The 26787-nt window shown below is 38.8% G+C and overlaps 1 protein-coding gene across 14 annotated transcripts in view; it reads left to right on the forward strand.

Annotated features, from left to right (window-relative positions):
• The window catches only part of BTRC (beta-transducin repeat containing E3 ubiquitin protein ligase), a 201387-nt gene that overhangs the window by 42142 nt on the left and 132458 nt on the right, over positions 1-26787 (forward strand). Inside the window, exon 2 of one of the 14 annotated variants that reach the window (XM_054660429.2) lies at positions 9992-10084. The exons of the other annotated variants lie outside the window; for them this stretch is intronic. Within the exon in view, the coding sequence (XP_054516404.1) occupies positions 9992-10084 (93 nt within the window). The remainder of the gene's footprint in view (positions 1-9991; positions 10085-26787) is intronic. 14 annotated transcript variants of the gene reach the window in all.

Here is a 26787-nt window from a genome sequence, read left to right on the forward strand (position 1 = left end):
ATCCCTCTGGTGCCACAAGTTGCTAGTACCACCATGTGTAGACAGATCTCTGTCCTTTCTAATTGTGTTTCAACTCAATTTTATTGCCTCAGATCATAATTGTGCTATGAAGGAAAGAAATGTAATAACTATGAAAAGCTTGTGAATAATGATTTTTTGGTAGCAAATTTAGAAAGCAAAGTTAGGAAATTTATTTATTGAAAATGACTTTTAAAAAATAGGGTGTTTTCCTTTCCTCTTTCCCCCATTTCTCACCCAGTGCTTAATTTTCATTTTTTTCATACCCTGTTACTGTATCATTTTAGTCTTAAGTGTTGAATTGTAATGTAAATATCTAATACCATGGCAATTGGTAAGGCATCACATGCAGCATTATGATTGCCTATGAACAGATGGATTTGATGATAAATGATAAACATCCTGTAAGTGTGAATAAATTTATTTTAGCTCTATCTTTCAAACTTTCTCTGTAATCAAAGCTTCTTAAGTGTTTTTAAAAATGCCATTATTTCCTTCCCAAATTCCACTTGCTCATCACAGCAAGATATTTCATCCTATTGGAGTGGAGACATGTTAGGAATAAACCTGATGAAAACCGTGGTCTTTGTTCAGCAGCTGGCTGCTTGCACAGGTTTTTGTGGTAATGGCATTGGCATCTCTGTATTAGAGTATTGATCTGCTGCTTGGTAGGTACTGTGTAAAATAAGTCTTCTAGTAAAGATGTATTAAAGTGGTTTAAGAGCAGTTTATATTACAAATAAGGTGGAAGAAGGTGGAGTTCTGTAAGACTGGACACATGCTATAAATATCCATAAAATTAAGTATTTTATCTAAAAATGTGTGTTGAAAATTTCTTTTTTTCTTTTTTTGTTTTTTTGAGACGGACTCTTGCTCTGTCGCTGGAGTACAGTGGTGCGATCTCGGCTCGCTGCAAGCTCCGCCTTCCGGGTTCACACCATTCTCCTGCCTCAGCCTCCCGAGTAGCTGGGACTACAGGCGCCCGCCACTGTGCCCAGATAATGTTTTGTATTTTTTAGTAGACACTGGGTTTCATCGTGTTAGCCAGGATGTTCTCAATCTCCTGACCTCGTGATCCGTCTGCCTCGGCCTCCCAAAGTGCTGGGATTATAGGCATGAGCAACTGCGCCCAGCTGAAATTTTCTTATTTTAATTCATATTTAATTGCACATAGTTGAACATTATCTGAGTGTGAGTTGCGTACACTAATACCATCATCCTTTGCCCTTTAGTGGAGGATTTTATATTTGATGTTCCTGTGTTGTGGTTGAAAACTGTGTTGTAAACTCGTCAGTTATGAGAAATAATATTGACCATAGGAACAGTGTTTTAAAGTAATCCATTGAATATTTTCATGAAAATCCAGGTTGATTTTGCCTGAGCATAAGTTGGTTTTCATCAATAACCTCTTCACTGTATACATTGCCTGGTTTTGCCTGGCTAACCGAAATCTGGCCTTTCATGTAGGTATAGAGAAGAAACCTTTTTTGTTTTTTTTCTTTTGAGATAGAGTCTCACTCTGTTGCCCAGACTGGAATGCAGTGGTGCGATCTTGGCTCACTGCAACGTCCGCCTCCTGGGCTCAAGCGATTCTCCTGCATCAGCCTCCTGAGTAACTGGGACTACAGGCATGCGCCACCATCCCCGGCTAATTTTTTTGTATTTTTAGTAGAGATGGGGTTTCACCATGTTGGCCAAGCTGGTCTTGAATTCCTGACCTCAAATGATCCACCCACCTCGGCCTCCCAAAGTGCTGGGATTACAGGCGTGAGCCGTCATGCCTGTCCAGAAACCTATTTTTAAAAAGAAGAAAAAGATGGAGGAGGAGAAGGGAGAACTATAACTAGAATCACCTTTTTTTTTTTTTTTTTTTTTAGAATTTTTAAAAAGCTCATTCCTTTTTGCTGTTATTTAATGGTAGCAGGTCATGTATGACTCACGACTTAGGTCATACAACTTAGGCTATTAAATGGTTCAGATACCCAGCAAACAGTTCAAAGATTGCATTAACAAGCTAGCTAACATTTTGTAAAGGAGTTCAAAATGAAAGACTGTCAGTACCTATATTCTGTGTGCCTAGCTATTGTTGCCCCACTGGAATGTCACAATGCAAGGATGTGAATCTCCCTTTCTCCTAACAGAAGTTTTTAAAGCTAACAGATTTTAATAGATTTGCAAACAGAAGTTTGCAAGCAGAAGTTTGTAAATCTGTTAAAATGTTTTACATTAAAATTTGATGCACTGATTTTTAGATTGGTGTCTAAAGTAGGCAATATCATCAGGTTGTGCATTTGAGATTTACCAGTTTACATCTTGGCTTATGATAAATTGGATTGGAAGATCAGGTACTTTATTTTCCTGGAAGAAAAAAAAATTAGGTATATTCATCATTCCCATTTCACAATTTCTTGTCATATCTCACTTGCTTCAGAAATACTCATTTTGGATCCTTCTTGTGAATATGTAACTCTTAATACTAATGTCCTGAGAGAAAGGAGAATTTCTTGTCTAACCTCAGTAATAACCATACCATCACAAAAGAAGGCCTCACAATGTATCAGGCAATGAAATAGCCAATAACCTATTCTCCTGCTAAATTCCATAAACTGGATGGGGAGGGTAGATAATGTTCATTTTTGTTACTTACCAGGGAACATGACACTTGGTCTTTGAAATTGTTATTTATTTCATATATTGTAGCTGCCAATCAGTCAGTGATTTGCAAATAGCAAAGTAAATACACTGCTGAAAATGAGTTTCTTCTTTGTGCTGACCTGTGATGTGCGGGAAATCAGATGTAATATGGTTGCATTTATTTATGTAGGCATTTATTCTCTTTCTTAATGAGCAAGTAATTTTCTTTTCTCTACTTCTACACAAAAGTTAAATTAAGGAGTACCCAAGAGGGCTGGGAAACTTGGTTTGCAGTCATTGAAATACTGCTGAGTATCAGGGGATCCTTTCATGAGTGGAGTTTCCCTCTCCTTAAGAAGAAAGCTCCAGATAGCTCCCTTTTGAACTCATTGTTAGAGCAAACACATCTGTAGAGGAAGATGATCCATAAGTCTAATGCTAAGGATTTGCCTCCTCTCCCTATCAATGAGAAGGATTTGCCTCCTCTCCCTGTCAAAGGATTTTACTCTGGCTTATTTGGCTGTTTTTGCCTGGGAAGTGAGGGGCAAGAGCTCTGATCTTTCCTATGACGGCCAGCCTGGCCTTAATATGTAGATTATTAACATGATACCAGCCTCTGTTGAGTCATAGCAACTGCTATGAACAAACATGTAAATCCATCTAGGGGAAAAAAAGAGTGTTGCAAATGCCTTTCATCAAAATGGAAGACTACTTCAACTTCTATTTGCTCTTCTTGTTATAACCAAGCTTTTTCTTTTTTCATTTTCCTCTGCCTTCCTTTCCCTCCTTTTTTCCGTCCCCACTATCCTCCATCTTTCAGAAATATCAAAAGCTGAATCTTCCCACCGAACACTGCAATCATTTGAAATTTGTGTATAGGCCAGCTTCACATCATCAGAAATTGTGTAACCCCATGATTCCCAGGCCTCAGCTGGTAGCGTAGTTATTTCAAATAATATTTAATACAATAAATTCTATGGCAATAAAAGAATTTGGACAGTCCCTTCGAACTTATTGCAACGAGATTTGACTTGAATTTAATACAATGAAGTTTCAGAATAGCCAAGTAATTTTGTTGTGGCATGATTTAAAGGGTATTTAAGTACAGGTATAGGTGATTGAGTTTGTAAAACCTAATCAGAGGTAAATTGCAGTTTCACTCTTATCACGTGAATGAGCATTCAAAAATACAGAAATTCTTTACTTAGCATGAGGTGATTTTTAACAGTGTGGCAAAGAGTGTAAGTGAACATCCTTAACTTTTTGTTCTGTCAAGGGGAGAATAAAGATACCACCTGGCTGTATGTATAAATTTGCTTACTAAGATGGTTGATTGATTTCTTGTAGGTGGGTATTAAAAATGGCTTTTTTGGTATAGAAAACATGTAGCATCAAAGCATTGTTGTGATGCCCTGCTGTCTTCTGATGTTGAATATTTTATGGGATTAAAAACAATTGTTTTTATCTTACTCTTTCAGATTCAACAATCTTATAGTAAAAGCAGCCATAGACCAAATATTTAGAATTTATTATGTTGATACAAATGAAAGAAACATAAAATACAAATATTGAGTGAATTAAGAAAAAGAGGCTGCTTGCAGTGGCTCACACGTGTAATCCTGGCACTTTCTGAGGCTGAGTCGGGAGGATCTCTTGAGGCCAGGAGTTTGAGGCTGCAGTGAGCTATGATTATGCCACTGCACTCCAGCCTGGGTGACAGAGCGAGACCTCATCTCAAAAAAAAAAAAAAAGAAAAAGAAAAACAATGTTTCTTTCTAGAGTGCTTAGCAGGGCAAAAAAAGAAGGAAAAAAGAAAAACAGAATGTTGATGTTAGAAAAATTTGGTTATTGTCTTATGCTGTGGAGTTCTTACCTCAAGCCAGTGACTTTTAAGATCTTTTGTTTTCTGTACTGAAGCAGAATAGTGAAAATGTTTTTATAGGAAGTTATGAAAAAAAGTCTATATTAATTTGTTTTGGGTCATTCTAGTCTCTCTGGTAAATTCATAATTAGGAAGGCCTTTTTAAGGCTGTATGCTAGTCTCACAGGTATACAGCTACTTCATATCTGATAAATCTAAATTCATATGTGAGGAGGTTATTTTTTTTAAAGCATATTATTTACACAATTCACTGGAATGGCTCCTTTGGAAGTTGGGTGACTCTCTTATGTAATTATGTACTTAGTAACCCTGCTCTACAAAGCAGTAGAAATTCAAGTAAGAATAATTTACTGCTTATGCATAGTTATTAGAATTTTAAAGCATTTGTTTGTTCAAAATTCTAGTTTATCAGTGTTGTATTTGACTAATTGCCTACTTAATAAATAATAATGAATATAATTTATTTTAGAAGGCACCCAAATTTTAACAATTGTAAATAAACATTAGGAGCTGCTCCCCCTCTTCACTTTCTTGTTTAAAGGGATTCTCATCCCTTTAGTCCAAGTTTCGTGGAGAAAATAATTCCTATTTTAAAAATTCTATATTAGAAGTATTATAGATGGACTTAAATTACAGAATTGTGGAATTTTATTGCTGTAAGGTAGTTAGAAATATCTTATTCTATCCATTTTACCAGCAAAGAAGGTGAAGTGTATAGAAATTAAGTGAACTTCTCAAAGTCATACAATTGGTTTGAGGACAAGTCTGTTCCACAACCTGATATGTCATGCCTTCTCAGTTGTCATGATAATTCAGCAGTTCATTTCACCAGGGATTCCTTAAACACTGCTGTGTGTACAACAGTGGGCTAAGCATCCAGAGGTTATAACAATAGTGTGAGTTTATATGGTCTAACAATAATGATATCAGACTAGTAATATTTTACATTTGAATCTCAGTTTTATCTGGTGTTTTCTAATGTTTATAAATGTTAATGTGTGGTGGCTAAACCTTTAAATCTCTTTTTCTCTACTAGATTATAACCTCTTTAAAAGCAGGGACTCATTTAGCTTTTGTAAAGTCAATCCAGTTTCATTTTTAAAGACTTAAATTAAAATTTCTAAGCATTGATGGCATTGTTGGAATAAGTGTAGCTTCCTGAGGTGTCTTCTCTGGGGACGATACACATTTTAAAATTGTATTTCTGTCTTCATCAAGTACTTTTCATTTCAAGTAACAGATTGCTTCATTCCCCCTTTAAGCAAGAAGGGAGAGTATTTTAAGGGTACAGAGATAGCTCATGGAACTAAAGGGAAAAAGATGTCCAGTAAGGCCCCATAAGGACTTGGAACCAGGCATTGGAATACCTTTAGGACACAAGGCAGCCGCCCTTGCATTCCTAAGATAAATCCTACTTAGTCATGATGTATATTCCTTTTTCTGTGTTGCTGGATTTTATTTGCCATTATTTTGTTGAGGATTTTTGCCTATATGGCCATAAGGGATATTGGTCTGTAATCTCCATTCTGCTCTTGAGACCATCCAGTGAGTTTAAAAATTTTATTTTCAGTTTTCTCATTCCCATTTAGTTCTTCCCCTGACCCCCTTTTTTTACTTCCCCACTTTGAGACAGGTCTAGCTCTGTTGCCCAAACCAGAGTGCAGTAGCATGATCGTAGCTCACTGCAGCCTCGACCTCTCAGGCTCAAGAGATCTTCCCACCTCAGCCCCTCAAGTAGCTGGGACTACAGGAATGTGCCACCAGGCTTGGCTAATTTTGTAAGAAATTTTCTGTAGAGACAGGGTCTTGCCCTGTTTTTCAGGCTCGTCTGGAACTCCTGGGCTGAAGCAATCCTCCTGCCTTGGCCTCCCAAAGTGCTGGGATTATAGGCGTGAGCCACTGCACCTGGCCCATTTAGTTCTTTATATCTGTTGTTTCTTTGCTGGTACTCTCTTTCTTTCAAGAGTGTTTTTAGTTATTGGAACATTTTAATCCTATCTATGTGTATGTGTGTGTGTGTATATATATATATATATATATATTTTTTTTTTTTTTTTTGAGACAGTCTCGCTCTGTCACCCAGGCTGGAGTGCAGTGGCGCATCTCAGCTCACTGCAAGCTCTGCCTACCGGGTTCATGCCATTCTCCTGCCTCAGCCTCTCGAGTAGCTGGGACTACAGGCGCCCGCCATCATGCCCAACTAATTTTTTGTATTTTTGGTAGAGACGGGGTTTCACCGTGTTAGCCAGGAGGGCCTCAATCTCCTGACCTTATGATCCGCCCTCCTCGGCCTCCCAAAGTGCTGGGATTACAGGTGTGAGCCACCGCACCCAGCCAATCCTAGCTATATTACAGTCTTTGCCTTTAAAGTTAATTTCACCATCTGTGCCATCTTGGTATTGGCATCTGTTGATACCAGTTGAAGTTTTCCCCTTTTTAGTATACCAAGTAATTTTTGCGTTATATCCTTGGCTTTTTTAATATTATGCAACTCAGTTTTGTTTAAATTGTATTGAAAATGTTGATATTTTTGTCAGGCATTCAACCCAGTTGGCTGCAGTCTACAAGTTGAGATTCTGTAGGATTGTGGTTTCAATGTCTGTTACATTTTGAAAGCCTTTGCAGTTCTATTGAGATATATTCCATGCGTGTGCCACTTGATGGCCATTGTGGAATCTGGATGATAGTCCATCTCGTAGTTCAGTTCTCAAAGTCTATGCCTGGCCGAGTGCAGTGGCTCACACCTGTAATCCCAGCACTTTGGGAGGCCGAGGTGGGCGGATCACGAGGTCAGGAGATCGAGACCATCCTGGCTAATATGGTGAAACTCCATCTCTACTAAAAATACAAAAAATTAGCCGGGCGTGGTGGCAGGTGCCTGTAGTCCCAGCTACTCGGGAGGCTGAGGCAGGAGAATGGGATGAACCCAGGAGACAGAGCTTGCAGTGAGCCTAGATGGTGCCACTGCACTCCAGCCTGGGTAACAGAGCTAGACTCCATCTTAAAAAAAAAAAAAAAAAAGTCTATGCCTTACCGTTTTGGGTTATATCCACCCATGTGCAGCTTGGGGGTGAACATAGGAGTTCATTAACCACTTTATGAGGCCATTTTCTTGAGTTCCTCCCTCTGTACAATCTCCCCAGTACTATCTGGTTCCCTGGGGCCGCCTTTTTCAGTCCTCCAGCCAGAAAGCTAGGACTTTATTTAATCCTGCATCTGTTACTGCATATGGGGCTACGCAATGGGAGGCTAGAGGAAAAAAAAAAAGCAATGAGGTTTTGTCTCACCCTTTTAGGATCACAACTCCTCTGATCAGAGAGGAAGGTTTCCTTACTTCAGAGTTTTAGCCTTCTTTGGGTCTCTGCTTCTGCTGTGGCTTTCCTCATGGAATTGCTTTGAGAGAATAGCAAGAACTTTAAAGAAAAATGGGAGATTTTTGCCATTCTCTCTGAGTGTTACGATACTCCTTCTGCACTCCTTAAGCTAGAACTAGAGGGCTTTTCCTGGAGCTCTCTTTACTGACACCAATACCCACTTGTGGGTTTCAGGCAGCAGTCCAGGCTGGTGGATACTGGAGGAATAATAAAAAGATAAATTCATTATTGGTTCAGTGTTATGTAAAAGTCTTCTCCAATTACCTGCTAGTATTTAATTTTTTGAGTCTTCAAATAGTTGTTCTATATGTTCTGTCCATTTCTTAGTGGTTGCCTTCAGTGGGAAATACAGGATGGAGTGCACTTACTCCATCTTACATGGAACTAGAACCCCTTCTAGTTAATTATCCTTTTGATATTGATTTATGCTAGTCAACAACATACACTGCAAGTTCAGTCCTTTGAACTTCCTTCATGGCCCATCTTAAGGTCTGTTTTGGTAAAGTGTAGCAAGTGTGCTTGAAAAGAATGTGTGTGTATACTGCAGTTGTTGGGTGAAGTGTTCTAGATAAATCATTACATCAAGTTTATTATTACTGTGCTTGTCACTTCTTTGTTGCTTATTCTATCAATAGCTGAGAGAGTTATGTTAGGCTCTCAAACTATGTAGATTTGTGTATTTTCCCTTTAGTTCTGAGTTTTTTGCTTATTTTGAAATTGTTAGTAGTGGTACATATACTTTTAGGATTATTCTCGATGAATTAACCTTTTTATAATTATGAAATAGTCCTCTTTATTACTGCTTGTACTTTTTTTTTTTTTTTTGAGATGGAGTCTCGCTCTGTCGCCCAGGCTGGAGTGCAGTGGCGCTATCTCAGCTCACTGCAAGCTCCGCCTCCCGGGTTCATGCCATTCTCCTGCCTCAGCCTCCCGAGTAGCTGGGACTACAGGCGCCCGCCACTATGCCCGGCTAACATTTTGTATTTTTAGTAGAGACGGGGTTTCACCGTGGTCTTGATCTCCTGACCTCGTGATCCGCCCGCCTCAGCCTCCCAAAGTGCTGGGATTACAGGCGTGAGCCACTGCACCCAGCCTACTGCTTATACTCTTTGTTCCGAGGTAAACTTTCATGTTAACATAGCCATCTCAGCTTTCTTTTTTTTTTTTTTTTTTTTTTGAGACGGAGTCTCACTCTTTCACCCAGGCTGGAGTGCAGTGGTGTGATCTTGGCTCACTGTACCTCCACCTCCTGGGTTCAAGTGATTCTCCTGCCTCAGCCTCCCAAGTAGCTGGAGTTACAGGCACGTGCCATCACAGCTAGCTAATTTTTGTGTTTTTAATATAGACAGGGTTTTGCCATGTTGGCCAGGCTGGTCTTGAACTCCTGACCTCAGGTGATCTACCCACCTCAGCCTCGCAAAGTGCTGGGATTACAGGCGTGAGCCACCGTGCCCGGCCTCAGCTTTCTTATGACTGTTTTTATGATACAGCTTCTTTAAGCTTTTTACTTTTAATTTATTGGTATACATTAATAGATAATTATGTCGGTTTTTAAATTAATCATCTGTCCTGATCATCTGTCCTGATCATCTGTCCTTCTTTGTTTATACTTGCACTGTCCAATAGAAATGTTTACCACAGATGCCAACCAAGTATATACTTTTAAATTTTCTTGTAGCCGCATTGAAAATGTAAAATGAAGCTGGGCAAGGTGGCTCATGCTTGTAATCCCAGCGTTTTAGGAGGCCGAGGTGGGAGGATCAGTTGAGGCCAGGAGTATGAGACCTGCCTGGGTAATATAGCAAGAACTTGTCTGTACCCAAAAAAAAAAAAAAAAAAAAAAAATTAGGCGTAGTGGTATACACCTGTAGTCCCATCTACTTGGAAGGCTGAGGCAGGAGGATCTCTTGAGCTCAGGAGTTTGAGGTTCCAGGGAGCTGTGATCATACCACTGCACTCCATCCTGGTTGACAATGAGACCATGTCTCTTACAAAAAAGTGAAAAGAAAGTTGAAATTTTCATAATGTATTTTATTTAACACACCGTAATTTTTTATTTTTGTTTTTATTTCTTTGGAAACAGTCTCGCTTTGTTGCCCAGGCTGGAGTGAAGTGGCGTGATCTTGGCTCACTGCAAACTCCGCCTCTGGCTTCAAGTGATTCTCGTGGACTACAGGTATGCGCCACTACACCTGGCTAATTTCTGTATTTTTAGTAGAGATGGGGTTTTGCCATGTTGCCCAAGCTGGTCTTGAACTCCCGAGCTCAGGCAATCCGCCCACCTTCGCCTCCCAAAGTGCAAGATGACAGGCCTGAGCCACTGTGCCCAGCCTAACACAGTGTAGTTTAAACATTAATTTTTTTCTTTTTCTTTTTTTTTTTTTTTTTTTTTTTGTGAGACAGAGTCTCATTCTGTCACCAGGCTGGAGTGCAGTGGCGCAATCTCGGCTCATTGCAACCTCCACCTCCCAGGTTCAAGCAATTTTCCTGCCTCAGCCTCCCAAGAAGCTGGGACTACAGGTGCGTACCACCATGCCCAGCTAATTTTTTGTATTTTTAGTAGAGACAGGGTTTTACCATGTTGGCCAGGATGGCCTCGATCTCTTGACCTCGTGATCTGCCCACCTCGGCCTCCCAAAGTGCTGGGATTACAGGCGTGAGCCACTGCACCTGGCCTAAACATTATTTCAAAATATAATTAATATACAATTATGAATTAGATATTTCACCTTTTTGTATTAAGTTTTTAAAAATCAATGGGTATTTTAAAGTTGTAACATATTTCAATTTGGACTAGCCACCATTCAAGTGCTCAGTAGCCGTATGTGACTAGTGGTTATTGTATTGGAGAGTATGTTTAGACCATACATTTAGTGTAGTGATCAGTATGGTTAAATTTAAATTGATCATTTTGCTATTTGTTTGTTTTTTCCCATCTGTTCTTTTTCTTCTTTTTTTAAAAATTTATTTTCTTTTTCTGAGACAGGGTCTCACTCTGTCACCCAGGCTGAAATGCAGTGGAGTGATCTCTGTTCACTGCAGCCTTGCCCTCCCAGCCTCAAGTGATCCTCTCATCTCAGCCTCCTGAGTAGCTGGGACTATAGGCATGCACCACTATGCCTGGCTAATTTTTGTATTTTTTACAGAGACAGAGTTTTGCCATGTTGCCCAGGCTGGTCTCCAACTCATGGACGCAAGCGATCTGCCACCTGGGCCTCCCAAAGTGTTAGAATTACAGTTATGAGTCACTGGGCCTGGCCCTTTTTGCCTTTAAAAAAATTTTCCTGCTTTCTTTTGGATTTATTTTTTGTTACTATTTAAGTATTCCATTTTATGCCTTCTATTGGCTTACTAGGTACCTTTGTTTTGTTTTAATGGTTGCTTTAGAGGTGACAATTTGCATGTTAAAATATTGAGGTTGGCCGGGCACAGTGGCCCACCCCTGTAATCCCAGCACTTTGGGAGGCTGAGGCAGGTGGATCATCTGAGGTCAGGAGTTCAAGACCAGCCTAGCCAACACGGTGAAACCCTGACTCTACTAAAAATACAAAAAAATTAGCCGGGCGTGGTGGTGGGCGCATGAAAGCCCAGCTATTTGGGAGGCTGAGGCAGGGCAATCGCTTGAACCGGGGAGACGGAGGTTGCAGTGAACCAAGATTGTGCCACTGCACTCCAGCCTGGGCGACAAGAGCAAAACTCCATCTCAAAACAAAAACAAAAAAAACCACACAAAACATTGAGGTAAAGTTCACATAATATAAAATTAACCATTTTAAAGTGAACAATTCTGTGTAGTTTAGCAACTACTACCTCTATGTAGTTGAAAGACATTTACATCATTCCAAGTAAAAGCTTTTATCCAGTAAGCAGTTTCTTTCTATTCCCTTCCTTCAGCCCTTGGCAATCACCAATCTGCATTCTGCCCATATGAATTTATCTATTCTGGACATTTCATATAAATGGAAGCATACAATATGTGACTTTTTGTGTATGACTTCTTTCACTTACCATATTTTTGAGTTTTAGTCATGTTATAGCATATATTAGTAGTTTATTTTTATGGCTGAATAATATTCCATTGTATGTACATACAGTCATGTGTCACTTGATGGGGATACATTCTGAGAAATGTGCCATTAGGTGAGTTCAACATTGTGTGAATGTCATCTAGTGTACTTACACAAACCTAGGTAATATAGCCTACTATACACCTGGGCTATATCTTATAGCTTGTTGCTCCCAGGCTACCTGGACAGCATGTTACTGTACTGAATATTGTAGGCAGTTGTTACACAATAGGGAGTATTTGTGTATCTAAACATACTTAGACATAGAAAAGATGTAGTTAAAATGTTGGTATTATCATCTGTGGGACCACCATGGTATATGCAGTTCATTGCTGACTAAAAATGTCATTGTGCAGTGCGTGAGTTACCAGAATTTGTTTATCTGTTTATTCGTTGATAAGTATTTTTGGGCTGTTTTCAACCTTTTGCCAATTTTGAATAATGCTACTATGAACATGTGTATACATGTATTTGTTTACCTGTTTTTAATTCTTTGGATATATACCTAGAAGTAGGTATATACCAAAATTGCTATGGTAGTTCTGTGTTTTATTTTTTGAGACACTGCCAAATTGTTTCCCATGGTTACTGAACTATTTTATATTCCCACCAGCAATGTATGAAGGTTCCAGTTTCTCCGCATCCTTGTCAGCACTTGTTATTTTCTGTTGTGGGTTTTCTTGTTTTAATTGTAACTTCAAAAGCTTTTGAGACTGGACAGGAGTTTACTGATAAAGCTTCTTCTAGTACATCTGGATTTCCTGGTATGCTTCTCTCCTAATATATCTGGATGGCTGCTTTTTAGCTTTCTTTAGTTCTTTTTTTAAACTTACCATACTAGTGGGTGTGAAGGGTACATTATCGTAGTTTTGATTTTCATTTTCCCAATGACCGCTGATGTCAAGAAGAGTACCTTGGCTGCGCAGGGTGGCTCACACCTGTAATTCCAGCACTTTTGGAGGCCAAGGTGGGCGGATCATGAGGTCAGGAGTTGGAGACCAGCCTGGCCAACATGGTGAAACCCCGTCTCTACTAAAAATACAAATATTAGCCAGGAACGATGATGCGTGCCTGTAATCCCAGCTGCTTGGAGGCTGAGGCAGGAGAATTGCTTGAATCTGGGAGTCGGAGATTGCAGTGAGCCAAGATCATGCCACTGCACTCCAACCTGGGTGACAGAGCAAGACTCTGTCTTGGACAAAAAAAGGAAGAGTACCCTTTTAATGTGCTGTTGAGAGTAATATCTTTTCAGTTCTTTTGCCCATTTTTTAATTGAGTTGTCTTTTTTTATTTTTTATTTTTTATTTTTTTGAGTTGTAAAAGTTGTAAAAGTATATTCTGGATAGTCAACTGTTCTTAGAGATATGATTTACAAAACAATATGCATCTTTAACTTAACACAGCCTGGAAATATTTCACTTCACATATACTGTATTTTCAGTTTTCTACATTCCTATCCTTTGTGTTATTATTGTCATACGTTTTGTTTTCATGTATATTATGAACACTGTAACTTATTATTTTTGCTTAAATTGCTTACTTTTTAAAAAAATTTTAAATGAAACAATTTAAAAAATATTGACATATTTGTATTTCTGGCACTTTTTTTTTTTTTTTTTTGAGACAGTGTCACTCTGTCGCCCAGGCTAAAGTGCACTGGGGCAATCTCAGCTCACTGCAACCTCCGCCTCCTGGGTTCAAGCAGTTCTCCTGCTTCAGCCTCCTGAATAGCTGGCATTACAGGTGCAGGCCCCTACGCCTGGCTATTTTGTTTTTTCAGTAGAGATGGGATTTCACCATGTTGGCCAGGCTGGTCTCGAACTCCTGACCTCAAGAAATCTACCTGCCTCGGCCTCCCAAAGTGCTGGGATTACAGGCATGAGCCACTGCACCTGGCCATTTCTGGCACTTTTTATAGTTTTGTATAGGTTGGTCTATTATCATTCTTCAGATATATTTGGAAATATGCATTTTCCAAATATATTTTCTGCTTCTGCCCATCCCTGTTCTCTAATTTTCTTTTGAGACACCAGATATACATGTGTTAGACCACTTACAATTTCCTATAGGTCACTGAAGCTTTGTTCAGTTTGTTTCCTTAGTCTTTTTTCTCTTAGTGCTTTATTTTTGCTTCCTCGGGTTCACTGATCTTCTACAGAGTTTAAATGTGCTGCTAGTCCTATTTCAGGAAATTATCATTTCAAACATTGTATTTTTCATTCTGGAACTTTTTATTTCATTCTTTTTTTATACCCTACATCACTATGTTCATGTTATTATAGCTGTTTTAATTCTTAGGTCTGCTAATTTCATTGTCAGTTTTTTTTTTTCTGGGTCTGCTTCCATTGACTGATAGTCCTCCTAGTTATGAATCATATTTTGTGCCTCTTGTCTTGTAATTTTAGATTTAGTTGTAGACATTGTGATATTACATTTTTGAATATTTGTATTTTAAAAATCTTTTTAAAAGGATGTTGAGTTTATTTTGGTGCTCTTAAGTTTTTTGCAGATCAACTTGATGCTCTTGTGGCTGATTTTAAGCTTTATTATGATAGTTTTAGTGTAGCTTTTATTCTAGTGTAGTTCATCCCAGCAACTGAGATGTGAGCTTTCTAAGGCTCCTAGTGAATGTCATAAGTATTCATTAGGCTTCTGAAATCTGACCAGTCAGAACAGAAATGTGCCCCAGGTCTGTGTAGTTTCTAGTTGCTGAGCTTATAGTTCTGTTGTAGTTTTTTGCCTAGTGTTGTGGAATTTCACTGTATGCATACAGGACTTAGTATTCAGGAACTGAGTCAGGGGTGTCCTATTCAGGTATATGGAACCTTTTTCTACATAATTCATTCTTCAGTATTCTGCCTCACTAATTCTTTTTAGCCTTCATGTATTTTGTTTCCTCAAGTAAGTGGTCCCATTGTACTCTGTTTGAGTTCCCCTTTCTTGTGCAGCAGCCTGGACAGTACCTTCAGGTAGAAGACTAGGATAATTTTAAGGGTCACCTTATTTGTTTCCCGTCATTCAGGGATTACATTCTGGCATTGTTTGTTGTTCAGTGTCTTGAAATATATGTTTCACATATTTTGTTCAGTTTCTTGATGGTAGGAAGATAAGTTTGATACCAATTATTGCCTTATGGTAGAATCTAAAGTCTAGTGCTTGTTTTTACTTTAGAGTTTAATTTTATTTAAACTTAATGTACTAGAAGTCCTCATATTACATATTTCTAATGTGCATAAATTTCAGTTAGCACAGTTAAGTGACACTAGTCACCCAACACCATGGTTCCAATTTCCGTTACCATAGTATATTAACTATGAGTAACTATGTAAAGTACAAACTTCATTGCTAGTACTCCAGTCCACACATGACTATGTGAAAAACAGATACACACTAGTCTATTTACTTCAAGGTCTGTTGGCGATTAAGTTTATATACAGACAATAAAGTGTCTAGTTGTAATGTCTTTCCCAATGTTAAGCCCACATGATATTTTATAGAAATAGATAATCAAAAGTGGAAATTGGCCAACAGATATGAAACAAAGTAACAAAAAATGATAACCCTTTCATTGAAATTTGAGAGAAATGTAAATGAAGTTATAGAAGAGATAGTTGACCATAGGAAAATTGACACTGTCACCATTTGATAGACTCTAGATATGCAGCCAGAGGAACTTATTGAAGGTGAATTTATTAACATAAATGAGGGAAGTGGTTTTTTTGTTTGTTTGTTTTTGGTTTGTTTTTGAGATGGAGTCTTGCTCTGTCGCCCAGGCTAGAGTGCAGTGGTGCAATCTCGGCTCACTGCAACCTCTGCCTCTCACTGCAACCTCTGCCTCCTGGGTTCAGGCAATTCTCCTGCCTCAGCCTCCTGAGTAGCTGGGATTATAGGCGCCCACCACCACACCTGGCTAATTTTTGTTTTGTTTTGTTTTTTTGACAGAGTCTCGCTCTGTTGCCCAGGCTGGAGTGCAGTGGTGCAATCTCGGCTCACTGCAGGCTCCGCCTCCCGGGTTTACACCATTCTCCTGGCTCAGCCTCCCGAGTAGCTGGGACTACAGGCACCTGCCACCACGCCTGGCTAATTTTTGTATTTTTAGTAGAGATGGGGTTTCACCATCTTGGCCAGGCTGGTCTCGAACACCTGGCCTCAGGTGATCCACCCGCCTTGGCCTCCCAAAGTACTGGGATTACAGGTGTGAGCCACTGCGCCCAGCCTGAGGGAAGTGGTTTTGATGCAAAAGATGAAGATGTCCCAGAGGAAATCTTTACATTAAAGGAAAAAAAACTTTATATTAAAAGACCTTGAGATACTTCACAAAATTGAAAGTACAAAGGATAAAATGTTAGAATGTGATCTTGCTTTGTTTCTAATCTTCTCTTAAACCAATCTAATGAATTCTTAATTTCAACTTTTGTGTTTTTTTATATACAGGATTTTCATGTTATATATTTTAAATTTTAGATTCCAATTTTCTGGTGTAACTTTTTAATCTGTTTTGTTGAATATCTTAAATATGGTTATTTTAAAGTCTGTGATTACTTATCACATTGGGGGCTGTTGTTTTTAACTGTGTTAATATGTACATACCATAAAATTGACCATCTTAACCATTTTTAAGTGTACAATTCAGTAGTTTTAGCACATTCACATCATTGTGCAACCAGTCTTCAGAACTTTTTCCTCTTGCAAAACTGAAATTCTATACTCATTAAATAACAACTCCCCATTACCCATCACCTCTCAGCTCCTGGCAACCACCATCCTACTTTCTGAATTTGACTACTCTAGGTAACTCATATAAGTGGATTTATACAGTACAGGCATGCACTGTATAATGACATTTCAGTCAGTGATGGACTGTGTACACGATGATGGTCCCTTGAGATTATAATGGAGCTGAAAAATTCCTATCGCCTAGTGACATTGTAGCCAATGTAACGTCATATAATGCAAGGCATTATTCAGGTGTTTGTGTTGATACTGGTGTAAATGAACCTGCTGCACTGCTAGTCATAAAAAAGTGTAGTACATACTATTATGTACAGTACATAATACTTGATAATAAACAACTATGTTACAGGTTTATGTACTTACTGTACAGTATTTTTTATTGTTATTTTAGAGTGGGCTACTTCTACTTATTAAAAAAAATTAACTGTAAAACAGCGTTAGGCAGGTCCTTCAGGAGGTATTCCAGAAAAAGTCATTGATGTCATAGGAGATGACAGGTCCGTAGATGTTAATTGCTCCCGAAGACCTTCCAGTGCCATAAGCTATGAAGGTAGAAGACAGTGATATTGATGATCCTTACTCTCTGTGGGCCTAGGCTAATGTAATGTGTGTGTTCATGTGTTGGTTTTCAACAAAGATGTTTAAATAATATATATAATATATATTTTTAAAATAGGAAACAACTTATAAAGATGTAAGGAAAAATATTTTTGTACTGCTGTACAATATGTTTGTGTTTTGAGCTAAATGTTATTACAAAAGAGTCAAAGTTTTTAAAAATTAAAAAAATTTATAAAGTGAAAAGGTCACAGTAAGCTAAGTTTATTACTAAAGAGACAAAAGTATGTTTTAATAAATTTAGTCTAGCCTAAGTGCACAGAGTTTATTGGCCATCTTAACCATTGTAAAGTCTATAGTAGTGTACAATAATGTCCTAGGCCTTCACGTTTATTGACCACTCATTCAGTGACTCACCCAGAGCAACTTGCAATCCTGCAACCTCCATTCATGGTTAAGTGCCCTATATAGGTGTACCATTTTTTATCTTTTTGTCTTTTTTTTTGAGACAAGGTCTTCTGTTGCCTGGGCTGGAGTGCAGTGGTGAGATCTCGGCTTACTTCAGCCTCCACATTCCAGGCTGAAATGATCCTCCTGCTGCAGTCTCCCGAGTAGCTGGGACTACAGGCATGTGCCACCATGCCTGGCTAATTTAAGTATTTTTTGTAGAGATGGGGTTTCACCATGTTGCCCAGGCTGGTTTTGAACTCCTGGACTCAAGGGATCTGCCCACCTCAGCCTCCCAAAGCCACCACACCCAGCCACCATTTTTATTTTATTTTATTTTATTTTATTATTTATGTTATGTTATGTTATGTTATTTTATGTTATTTTATTTTATGTTATTTTATGTTATTTTATTTTATGTTATGTTATGTTATGTTATTTTATGTTATGTTATTTTATGTTATGTTATTTTATGTTATGTTATGTTATTTTATGTTATTTTATGTTGAGACAGAGTTTCACTCTTGTTGCCCAGGCTGGAGTGCAATGGCGTGATCTCGGCTCACTGCAACCTCTGCCTCCTGAGTTCAAGCGATTCTCCTGCCTCAACCTTCCGAGTAGCTGGGATTACAGGCATGCGCCACCATGCCTGGCTAATTTTGTATTTTTAGTAGAGACAGGGTTTCATCATGTTGGCCAGGCTGGTCTGGGACTCCTGACCTCAGGCGATCTGCCCGCCTCAGCCTCCCAAAGTGCTGGGATTACAGGCATGAGCCACTGCGCCTGGCCCTTTTAATCTTTTATACTGTATTTTTACTGTACTTTTTCTGTTTAGATACACAAATACTTTCCACTATATTGCAGTTGCCTACAGTATTCGGTACAGTAACATGCTGTCCCTGCTTGTAGCACAGGAGCAATATGCTCTACCTATAGTCTAGGCATGTGGTAGTACCTTCTAGATTTGTGTAAGTACACTGTGATCACACAGCCGAGAAATCACCTAGTGATGCATTTCTCAGAATGTATCCCCTTTGTTAAGTGTCACATGACTGTATTTGTCTTTTTGTGACTGGCTTATTTCACTCAGCATAATGTCCTCAAGGTTCATCCATGTTGCAGCATGTGTCAGATTTTCCATCCTTTATTAGGCTGAATAATATTCCATTGTATGCATATACTAGATTTTAGTTATCTACCCATCTGTTGATGGCCATTTGAATCTGTCTACTTTATTGTTTGCCTTTTCCCCTGGTTTTTGTTTGTTTTTTAATTTGGCCATTTGATCCCTTTGCTTTGAATGCTTCGTAATTATTCATTGAGAGCTAGATATTTTTTAATGAAAATGTTAGAGACTCTGAAATCATTCTTCACAGGGTGAATATTCTTTTCACAGACATATCCCTTTGGTTCAGTTGAGGCATCTCTGTTTTTGGTGCCCTTCATTGTTCTGGTTCATGTGACTCTTCCATGGTGTCAATTGAAAGCCTGAGTTGTTGTTGTTGTTGTTGTTGTTGTTGTTGTTGTTGTTGTTGTTTTTTACCAGGGTACCTTGTCCTATATGCACCCTATACTCCAGTCTTTGGCTCCACAGCATCATGAGACTGCTGAAATACACTTCAGACTTAGTTTTTCAGCATCTTACTCTCTGCGTGTAAAATTTAGGAGTCAGGAAATGCCGTAGGGGAAAAATTATACCCAGAATATCAGGTTAACCGTAATGCATTTCCCTTCTGCCTAGGATCTTTGCCCCTAAAGTTTTGGCTGTATTAGTTGTTCTCTCTCTCATGCCTTCCATTTTCTATATTTTATTTAGCTTCTATAATTTTCTGCATGAAATTTAGTCTGATAATAATTACTACATTATGACCAAAAGCAAAATCCCAGTATGTATTTTTATTAATTTATATTCCATGTTTTATTTTTAAACATTCTCAAACTACAGAAGAGTTGTAAGTAAAATGCAAATTGTTTTTTTTTCATAAACCACTTGAGAATAAGGTTCTGACATGATGTCCCATCACCTCTGAATTCTCTGTGTATTTCCTGCAAACCAGAACATTCTCCCATATAACCCAATAACAACCGTCAGAATTAAGGAAATTATTATTGGCATATTATTTTGTCATCTAATCCACAGACCCCATTCAAGTTTCTCTAGTAATCTCAATCAATGTCCTTTATATAATAGCATAAAGATCTAGTTCAGGATCACATGATACATTTAGTAGTCATACCTCTTTAGTCTCGTTTACTCTGGAACAGTTCTTCAGTCTTTCCTTGGCTTTCATAACATTGACATTTTTGAGGATTACATGCCAGTATCTTGCAGAACATTTTTCAAATTGGGTTTTTCTGATGTATTCTCATGATTAGATCCAAATTAGGTATCTTCGACAGGAATATCACAGAGGTGATGTTGTGTTTTTATTGAATAGTATCAGGTGACACATAATGTGAATTTCTTCCAATATTGGTGATATTAATGTTGATTACTTGATTAAGATATCAGGGTTTTTTTCCCACTATAGAATTAACTTTATATTTTTCCAATTAAAATGAAGTAGTATTTTGTGGGGAGGTATTTTGAGACTATTTAAGTATCCTCCTCCTTATCAAACTTACAGTTTATATTTTGTTTCATTTTATTTTATTTCATTTTAGAGATAGGGTCTTGTTCTTTCACTCAGGGTGGAGTGCAGTGGCGTGATCCTCATTGTAACTCCTGGGCTCAAGTGATCTTCCTGCCTCAGTCTCCCAAGTAGCTGGAACTACAGATGCGTGTCACCATGCCTTCTTTTTTTCCCTTTAATTCTTTTTGTAGAGGCAGGATCTCAAAATGTTGCTCTGACTGGTCTCTAATTCTTGGCCTCAGGCAATCTGCTGGGTTACAGGTGTGACCCACCACACTTGTCCCCAGTTTATTTTTTATATCATTAATGGAGTCATAGATTTCAACTTTATTCAGTGGCTTATTTTATTAGTTATCTATTATTACATAACAAATTACCTCAAATTGAGTGGCTTATAATAACACATACAGTTAGGCTGGGCACAGTGGCTCACACCAGTAATCCCAGCACTTTGAGAGGCCGAGGCAGGTGGGTCATTTGAGGCCAGGAGTTCAAGACCAGCCTGGCCAATATGGTGAAACCCCATCTCTACTAAAAATACAAAAAATTAGCTGGGTGTGGTGGCGGGTGCCTGTAGTCCCAGCTACTCAGGAGGCTGAGGCAGGAGAATCGCTTGAACCTGAGAGGCGGAGGTTGCAGTGAGCCAATATTGTGCCACTGCACTCCAGCCTGGGTGACAGAGCAAGACTCTGTCTCAAAAAAAAAACAAAAACACAGACATTTATATTTTTGGGGGGGGGGGATTTACAAGTGAGTTGTATTTAAACTTTAAATGGCGAATAGTTATTACAATATTAAATTTTTCAAAAATATATAGAAAAATGAATACTTAATACTTATTTTCAATAAATTTTTATGAGCTCCAGTATTTCAGAGTGCCACCTCCCAAAATGACAGCATGATATACCTTGGCAATAGTTTAGACCTCTTCTAGAATTTTCTCACATCTGCTTTTTTTTGCCAAACATATATATGTTTATATTTTTTCTCCCTGGCTGTATTGCTGTATAATTGGCAAACAAAAATTATTATTATTATTATTATTTTTTTTTATTCTGGGGTACATGTGCAGGATGTGCAGGTTTGGTACATAGGTAAACATACCACGGTGTTTTGTTGCACCTATCAACCCATCACCTAGGTATCAAGCCCAGCATGCATCAGCTCTTTTCCCTAATGCTCTCCCCTGACCCGCCCTCCTGGCAAACAAAAATTACATTTAAGGTGTACAACATGATGTTTTCATATACATATTCATTGTAAAATGCTTGTCTCAATCAAGCTAATTAACATATCTGTAACCTAGCATACATGTAACATCTCACAGTTTCTTTTCTTTCTTTCTTTTTTTTTTTTTTTTTGATACAGAGTCTCGCTCTGTCACCCAGGCTGGAGTGCAGTGGCACGATCTTGGCTCACTGCAACCTCTGCCTCCCAGGTTCTGGCAATTCTCCTGCCTCAGCCTCTGGAGTAGCTGGAATTATAGGCACACACCACCATGCCTGGCTAATTTTTATATTTTTAGTAGAGACAGGGTTTCACCATGTTGACCAGGCTGGTCTCGAACTCCTGACCTCAGGTGATCCACCCATGTCGGCCTCCCAAAGTGCTGGGATTACAGGTGTGAACCACTGCGTCTGGCCAGTACCTCACAGTTTCTTTCAATCAGGAGTCTGGGCACAGCTGACCTGGGCCTTCTGCTTTAGAATCTCTCTCACAAGGCCATAATCAAGGTGGTGTCTAGGGCTGAGGTCTCATTTGAAGGTTTTATTTCGAGAAAAAGCCACTTCCAAGCTTACTGTTGTTGGTGGTGGTGGAATTCTTTTCTTCAAGGGCTGTTGGACTGAGCCTCAATTCTTAGTTGTTTGTTGACTGGGTCACCGCCAGGTCTGTGCCATGGGGACATCTACAGTATGACTGCTTGTTTCATCAAAGCATGCAAACCAAGAAGGCAATAGAGTCTGTTAGCAAGATGGAAGTTGCAGTCTTAACCTAATTAGGAAAATGGCATCACATCACCTTTACCAAGGGCATGCATACCAAGCGGTGGGAAACATCGGGGGGCATGTTAGAGTTTGCCTGCTACCGTTATCCATTATTATCATTATTTAGTTTGATATTCTAATTTTCTCAAATGTAGCCTGCCTCAGTCTTTCACTCTGGCCCCTGTATTATTTTGACATGTCTCTGTCATTCATTGAGCACCTCAAGAAGATATTCCAAGCTCCTCTTAAACTTTCCTGTCCAAGCCCTCGCATTGTTCTAAGGAGCTCTGGTTTCTTTTAGTGGAGAGTGATATTTTGAATCATTAAATGTGTTTGTTGCTATTAGGTTGCTCCTAGGCCCTCTCAGTTGGTAGTCAGTCTGTGTGTGTCTGTGGGTATATGTGTACATATATATATATATATCATGAATATATTATTTACCTAGGAATTTCTCGGTGTAATACATTGTAAGATTTCAGCTTACAACAACATCCTCAATTCTAGTTCAGCAATGTAATATTCATTCTAGTTTTCTTTCTTTCTGTACTTGTAACTTGTTTTTCTGATTATGAGAAACCTAGCTCTTATTATCCTTTGTATTTGATCTGCCACCTTTATTTGATCAATCTTCCTGTATAATCCATCTCCTGTTGCTGACATATCTCTCGCTCCATTTCTCACCCCATACTTCATATGCATGCCTTCCTCACCCTTTTGGGATCCGACAGCTTGCACTTGGCTGCCCCTTCTACCCTCCTCACTCCACTGGGTCTGAAACTCACTGCTGGACCACTGCCTCTCCCTCTCTTAATGCATGCCTTCTTCTGCCGACATGGGCAACCCTCACTGCCATCCCCCCACCCTTCACTGCCCTGTGTGGATGTAGACATCCTCATCATTCTGCTCACTGCTGTTACAGTTCCTACGTGGTAGCCTTCCTTGTTCCATTAGGGCTCTGTCACCTCATGCTGGGTCCCCCTCCCAGCAGATTTTTTCCTATCACTCTGCTTAGTCCCTGAAACTTTGTGCCCTGTCCTTTTCCCTCTCGGGAATACCCTTTTCCTACTACTTGGACTCCAAAAGCCTGTTTTGGGCCACTGTCGTCAACTCTCTGCCACTTAGCTTGATGCCTCCTTTGCCTGTACTCACCTAATGGCTATTGAACTGTTCAGGTAGGAAAGGAGAAGAGGGAGAGGTATCAGTTAAATTTTATTTTTGAAAAACTCACTGGTATTTTTACAACAAATGCTTTTAACTTAGTTTGTTATTACTTACATAGAAGTCAGTTACTCCCATATCTCTGTAATCGCTACAGGTTTATACTCATATTTTCATGCCATATTTTTCTTACATACTAGGTAGAGGTTTACTATCACATCAGATTCATGATTTGTGAACTTGGTTACTCCCTGCACCCTCCAAACGAGTTTCAGTTTACCAGTGTCTGTCACTACCACTACTGTTCTTCTAGTCATTCAAGTTTGAAATGTTGAAGTTAATTCATTTTTCCTTATAATCAGTTATCCAGTCCTGTTGATCCTTCTTTTGATGTACATTATCTTCTCCATGGCCATTACTTTAATGAATATAATAACCTCTTGGGTGCGATTTCTTTATTTAGTTTGTGTAGTCATTCCTGTGCCCCTAAACCATTTTGGCTTCCCATTTCTTAATGAGTGAAGTAACTCCATGTTTAACTTTTAAAGTGCCATTTTAATGTAACACTATTCTAGATAGTCAGAATATCTAGTTTTGACTCCCATCTTTGCTGCTTACTAACTACTCATCAACGTGTAATTTATTTAACCTCCCTGGGTCTGTTTATTTTTATTTTATTATACTTTAAGTTCTAGGGTACATGTGCACAATGTGCAGGTTTGTTACATATGTATACATGTGCCATGTTGGTGTGCTGCACCCATTAACTCGTCATTTACATTAGGTATATCTCCTAATGCTATCCCTCCCCCCTCCCCCCACCCCACAACAGGCCCTGGTGTGTGATGTTCCTCTTCTGTGTCCAAGTGTTTTCATTGTTCAATTCCCACCAAGAGTGAGAACATGCAGTGTTTGGTTTTTTGTCCTTGTGATAGTTTGCTGAGAATGATGGTTTCCAGGTTCATCCGTGTCCCTACAAAGGGCATGAACTTATCCTTTTTTATGGCTGGCTACTATTCCATGGTGTATATGTGCCATATTTTCTTAATCCAGTCTATCATTGTTGGACATTTGGGTTGGTTCCAAGTCTTTGCTATTGTGAATAGTGCCACAATAAACATACGTGTGCATGTGTCTTTAGAGCAGCATGATTTATAATCCTCTGGGTATATACCCAGTAATGGGATGGCTGGGTCAAATGGTATTTCTAGTTCTAGATCCCTGAGGAATTGCCACACTGTCTTCCACAATGGTTGAACTAGTTTACAGTCCCACCAACAGTGTAAAAGTGTTCCTCTTCTCCACATCCTCTCCAGCACCTGTTGTTTCCTGACTTTTTAATGATCACCATTCTAACTGGCGTGAGATGGTATCTCATTGTGGTTTTGATTTGCATTTCTCTGATGGCCAGTGATGATGAGCATTTTTTCATGTGTCTGTTGGCTGCATAAATGTCTTCTTCTGAGAAGTGTCTGTTCATATCCTTTGCCCACTTGTTGATGGGGTTGTTTGTTTTTTTTCTTGTAAATTTGTTTGAGTTCTTTGTAGATTCTGGATATTAGCCCTTTGTCAGAGGAGTAGATTGCAAAAATTTTCTTCCATTCTGTAGGTTGCCTGTTCACTCTGATGGTAGTTTCTTTTGCTGTGCAGCTCTTTAGTTTAATTAGATCCCATTTGTCAATTTTGGCTTTTGTTGCTATGGCTTTTGGTGTTTTAGACATGAAGTCCTTGCCCATGCCTATGTCCTGAATGGTATTGCCTAGGTTTTCTTCTAGGGTTTTTATGGTTTTAGGTCTAACATTTAAGTCTTTACTCCACCTTGAATTAATTTTTGTGTAAGGTGTAAGGAAGAGATCCAGTTTCAGCTTTCTATATATGGCTAGCCAGTTTTCCCAGCACCATTTATTAAATAGGGAATCCTTTCCCCATTTCTTGTTTTTGTCAGGTTTGTCAAAGATCAGATAGTTGTAGATGTGTGGTATTATTTCTGAGGGCTCTGTTCTGTTCCATTGGTCTATATCTCTGTTTTGGTACCAGTACCATGTCATTTTGGTTACTGTTGCCTTGTAGTATAGTTTGAAGTGAGGTAGCATGATGCCTCCAGCTTTGTTCTTTTGGCTTAGGATTGACTTGGCAATGCGGGCTCTTTTTTGGTTCCATATGAACTTTAAAGTAGTTTTTTACAATTCTGTGAAGAAAGTCATTGGTATTGATATTGATTCTTCCTATCCATGAGTTTTTTTTAATTAAGTTAAATTTTTTTTATTTTCCAGTTTTTCATAAAAATAGAGATGGGGTCTAGTTATGTTGACCAGGCTGGTCTTGAACTCCTGGTCTCAAGCAGTCCTCCCACCTTGGCCTCCCAAAGTGGTGGGATTATACACAGGAGCCACCTTGCCTGACCCTCTCTGGGTCTTATTTACCTTACTAGTTTATTATACAGGTGAATGAATTGGGGAAGAGCTTGTTCCGCAATTCATTGCCAAACAATGAATTGTTAGACTGACAAAGCTAACTAACAAAGCTTGTTAGTTTGTTATACAGAGAATGTTATACAGATGCAGCTTGTTAGTTTGTTATACATATAGTAACAAGTGCTACAATAAAATTAAAGTCTGTGACTGAGCTTTTCTAAATATTTGAAAATTTACCTAAACTTATAGTAGCTGTTGTCTAATGCAATTTAGTACATTGTTAAATTTTTTCTTGTAGTTACTATTTGTTAGTAATTTATCTCCTTGAAATAGAGTGTAAACTACTTGAGTCTGTGGATTTGTGGAGACAAACACATTTGAGTATTATTTCTGCCATTGTCATTTAGGCACTATAACTTCGCTGAACTTGAGGGTACTCTCTTGTTAAGGCAAAAGTACTAATAATTGTTTGACAAGAAGGTAATGCTTAAATGAAATAATGTACTTAAGGGATCTAGTACAATGCCTGGCAGACAGTTTATTCCCGGTAAACTTTACTTATCCTCTTTTTGTACTCCACCTGTGCCCACTTTGGTAATGAAAAAATAAATGGCTTCCCAGAACAGTTTGAAATGCAAGTGGCATTCACAGAAGCCTATTCCTGGTGATGATGCCATTTATATTTTTTTCTTTTGCACTTTGCAGCTTTTAGAATCCTTATTTTGACCGGGCGAGGTGGCTCATGCCTGTAATCCCAGCACTTTGGGAGGCCAAGGCAGGTGGACCACCTGAGTTCAGGAGTTCGAGACCAGCCTGGCTAACATGGAGAAACCCTGCCTGTCTCTACCAAAAATACAAAAATTAGTCAGGCGTGGTGGTGCAT

The sequence above is a fragment of the Pan troglodytes genome, chromosome 8, assembly GCF_028858775.2.
Source record: "Pan troglodytes isolate AG18354 chromosome 8, NHGRI_mPanTro3-v2.0_pri, whole genome shotgun sequence".
NCBI classification, from domain to species: Eukaryota; Metazoa; Chordata; class Mammalia; order Primates; family Hominidae; genus Pan; species Pan troglodytes.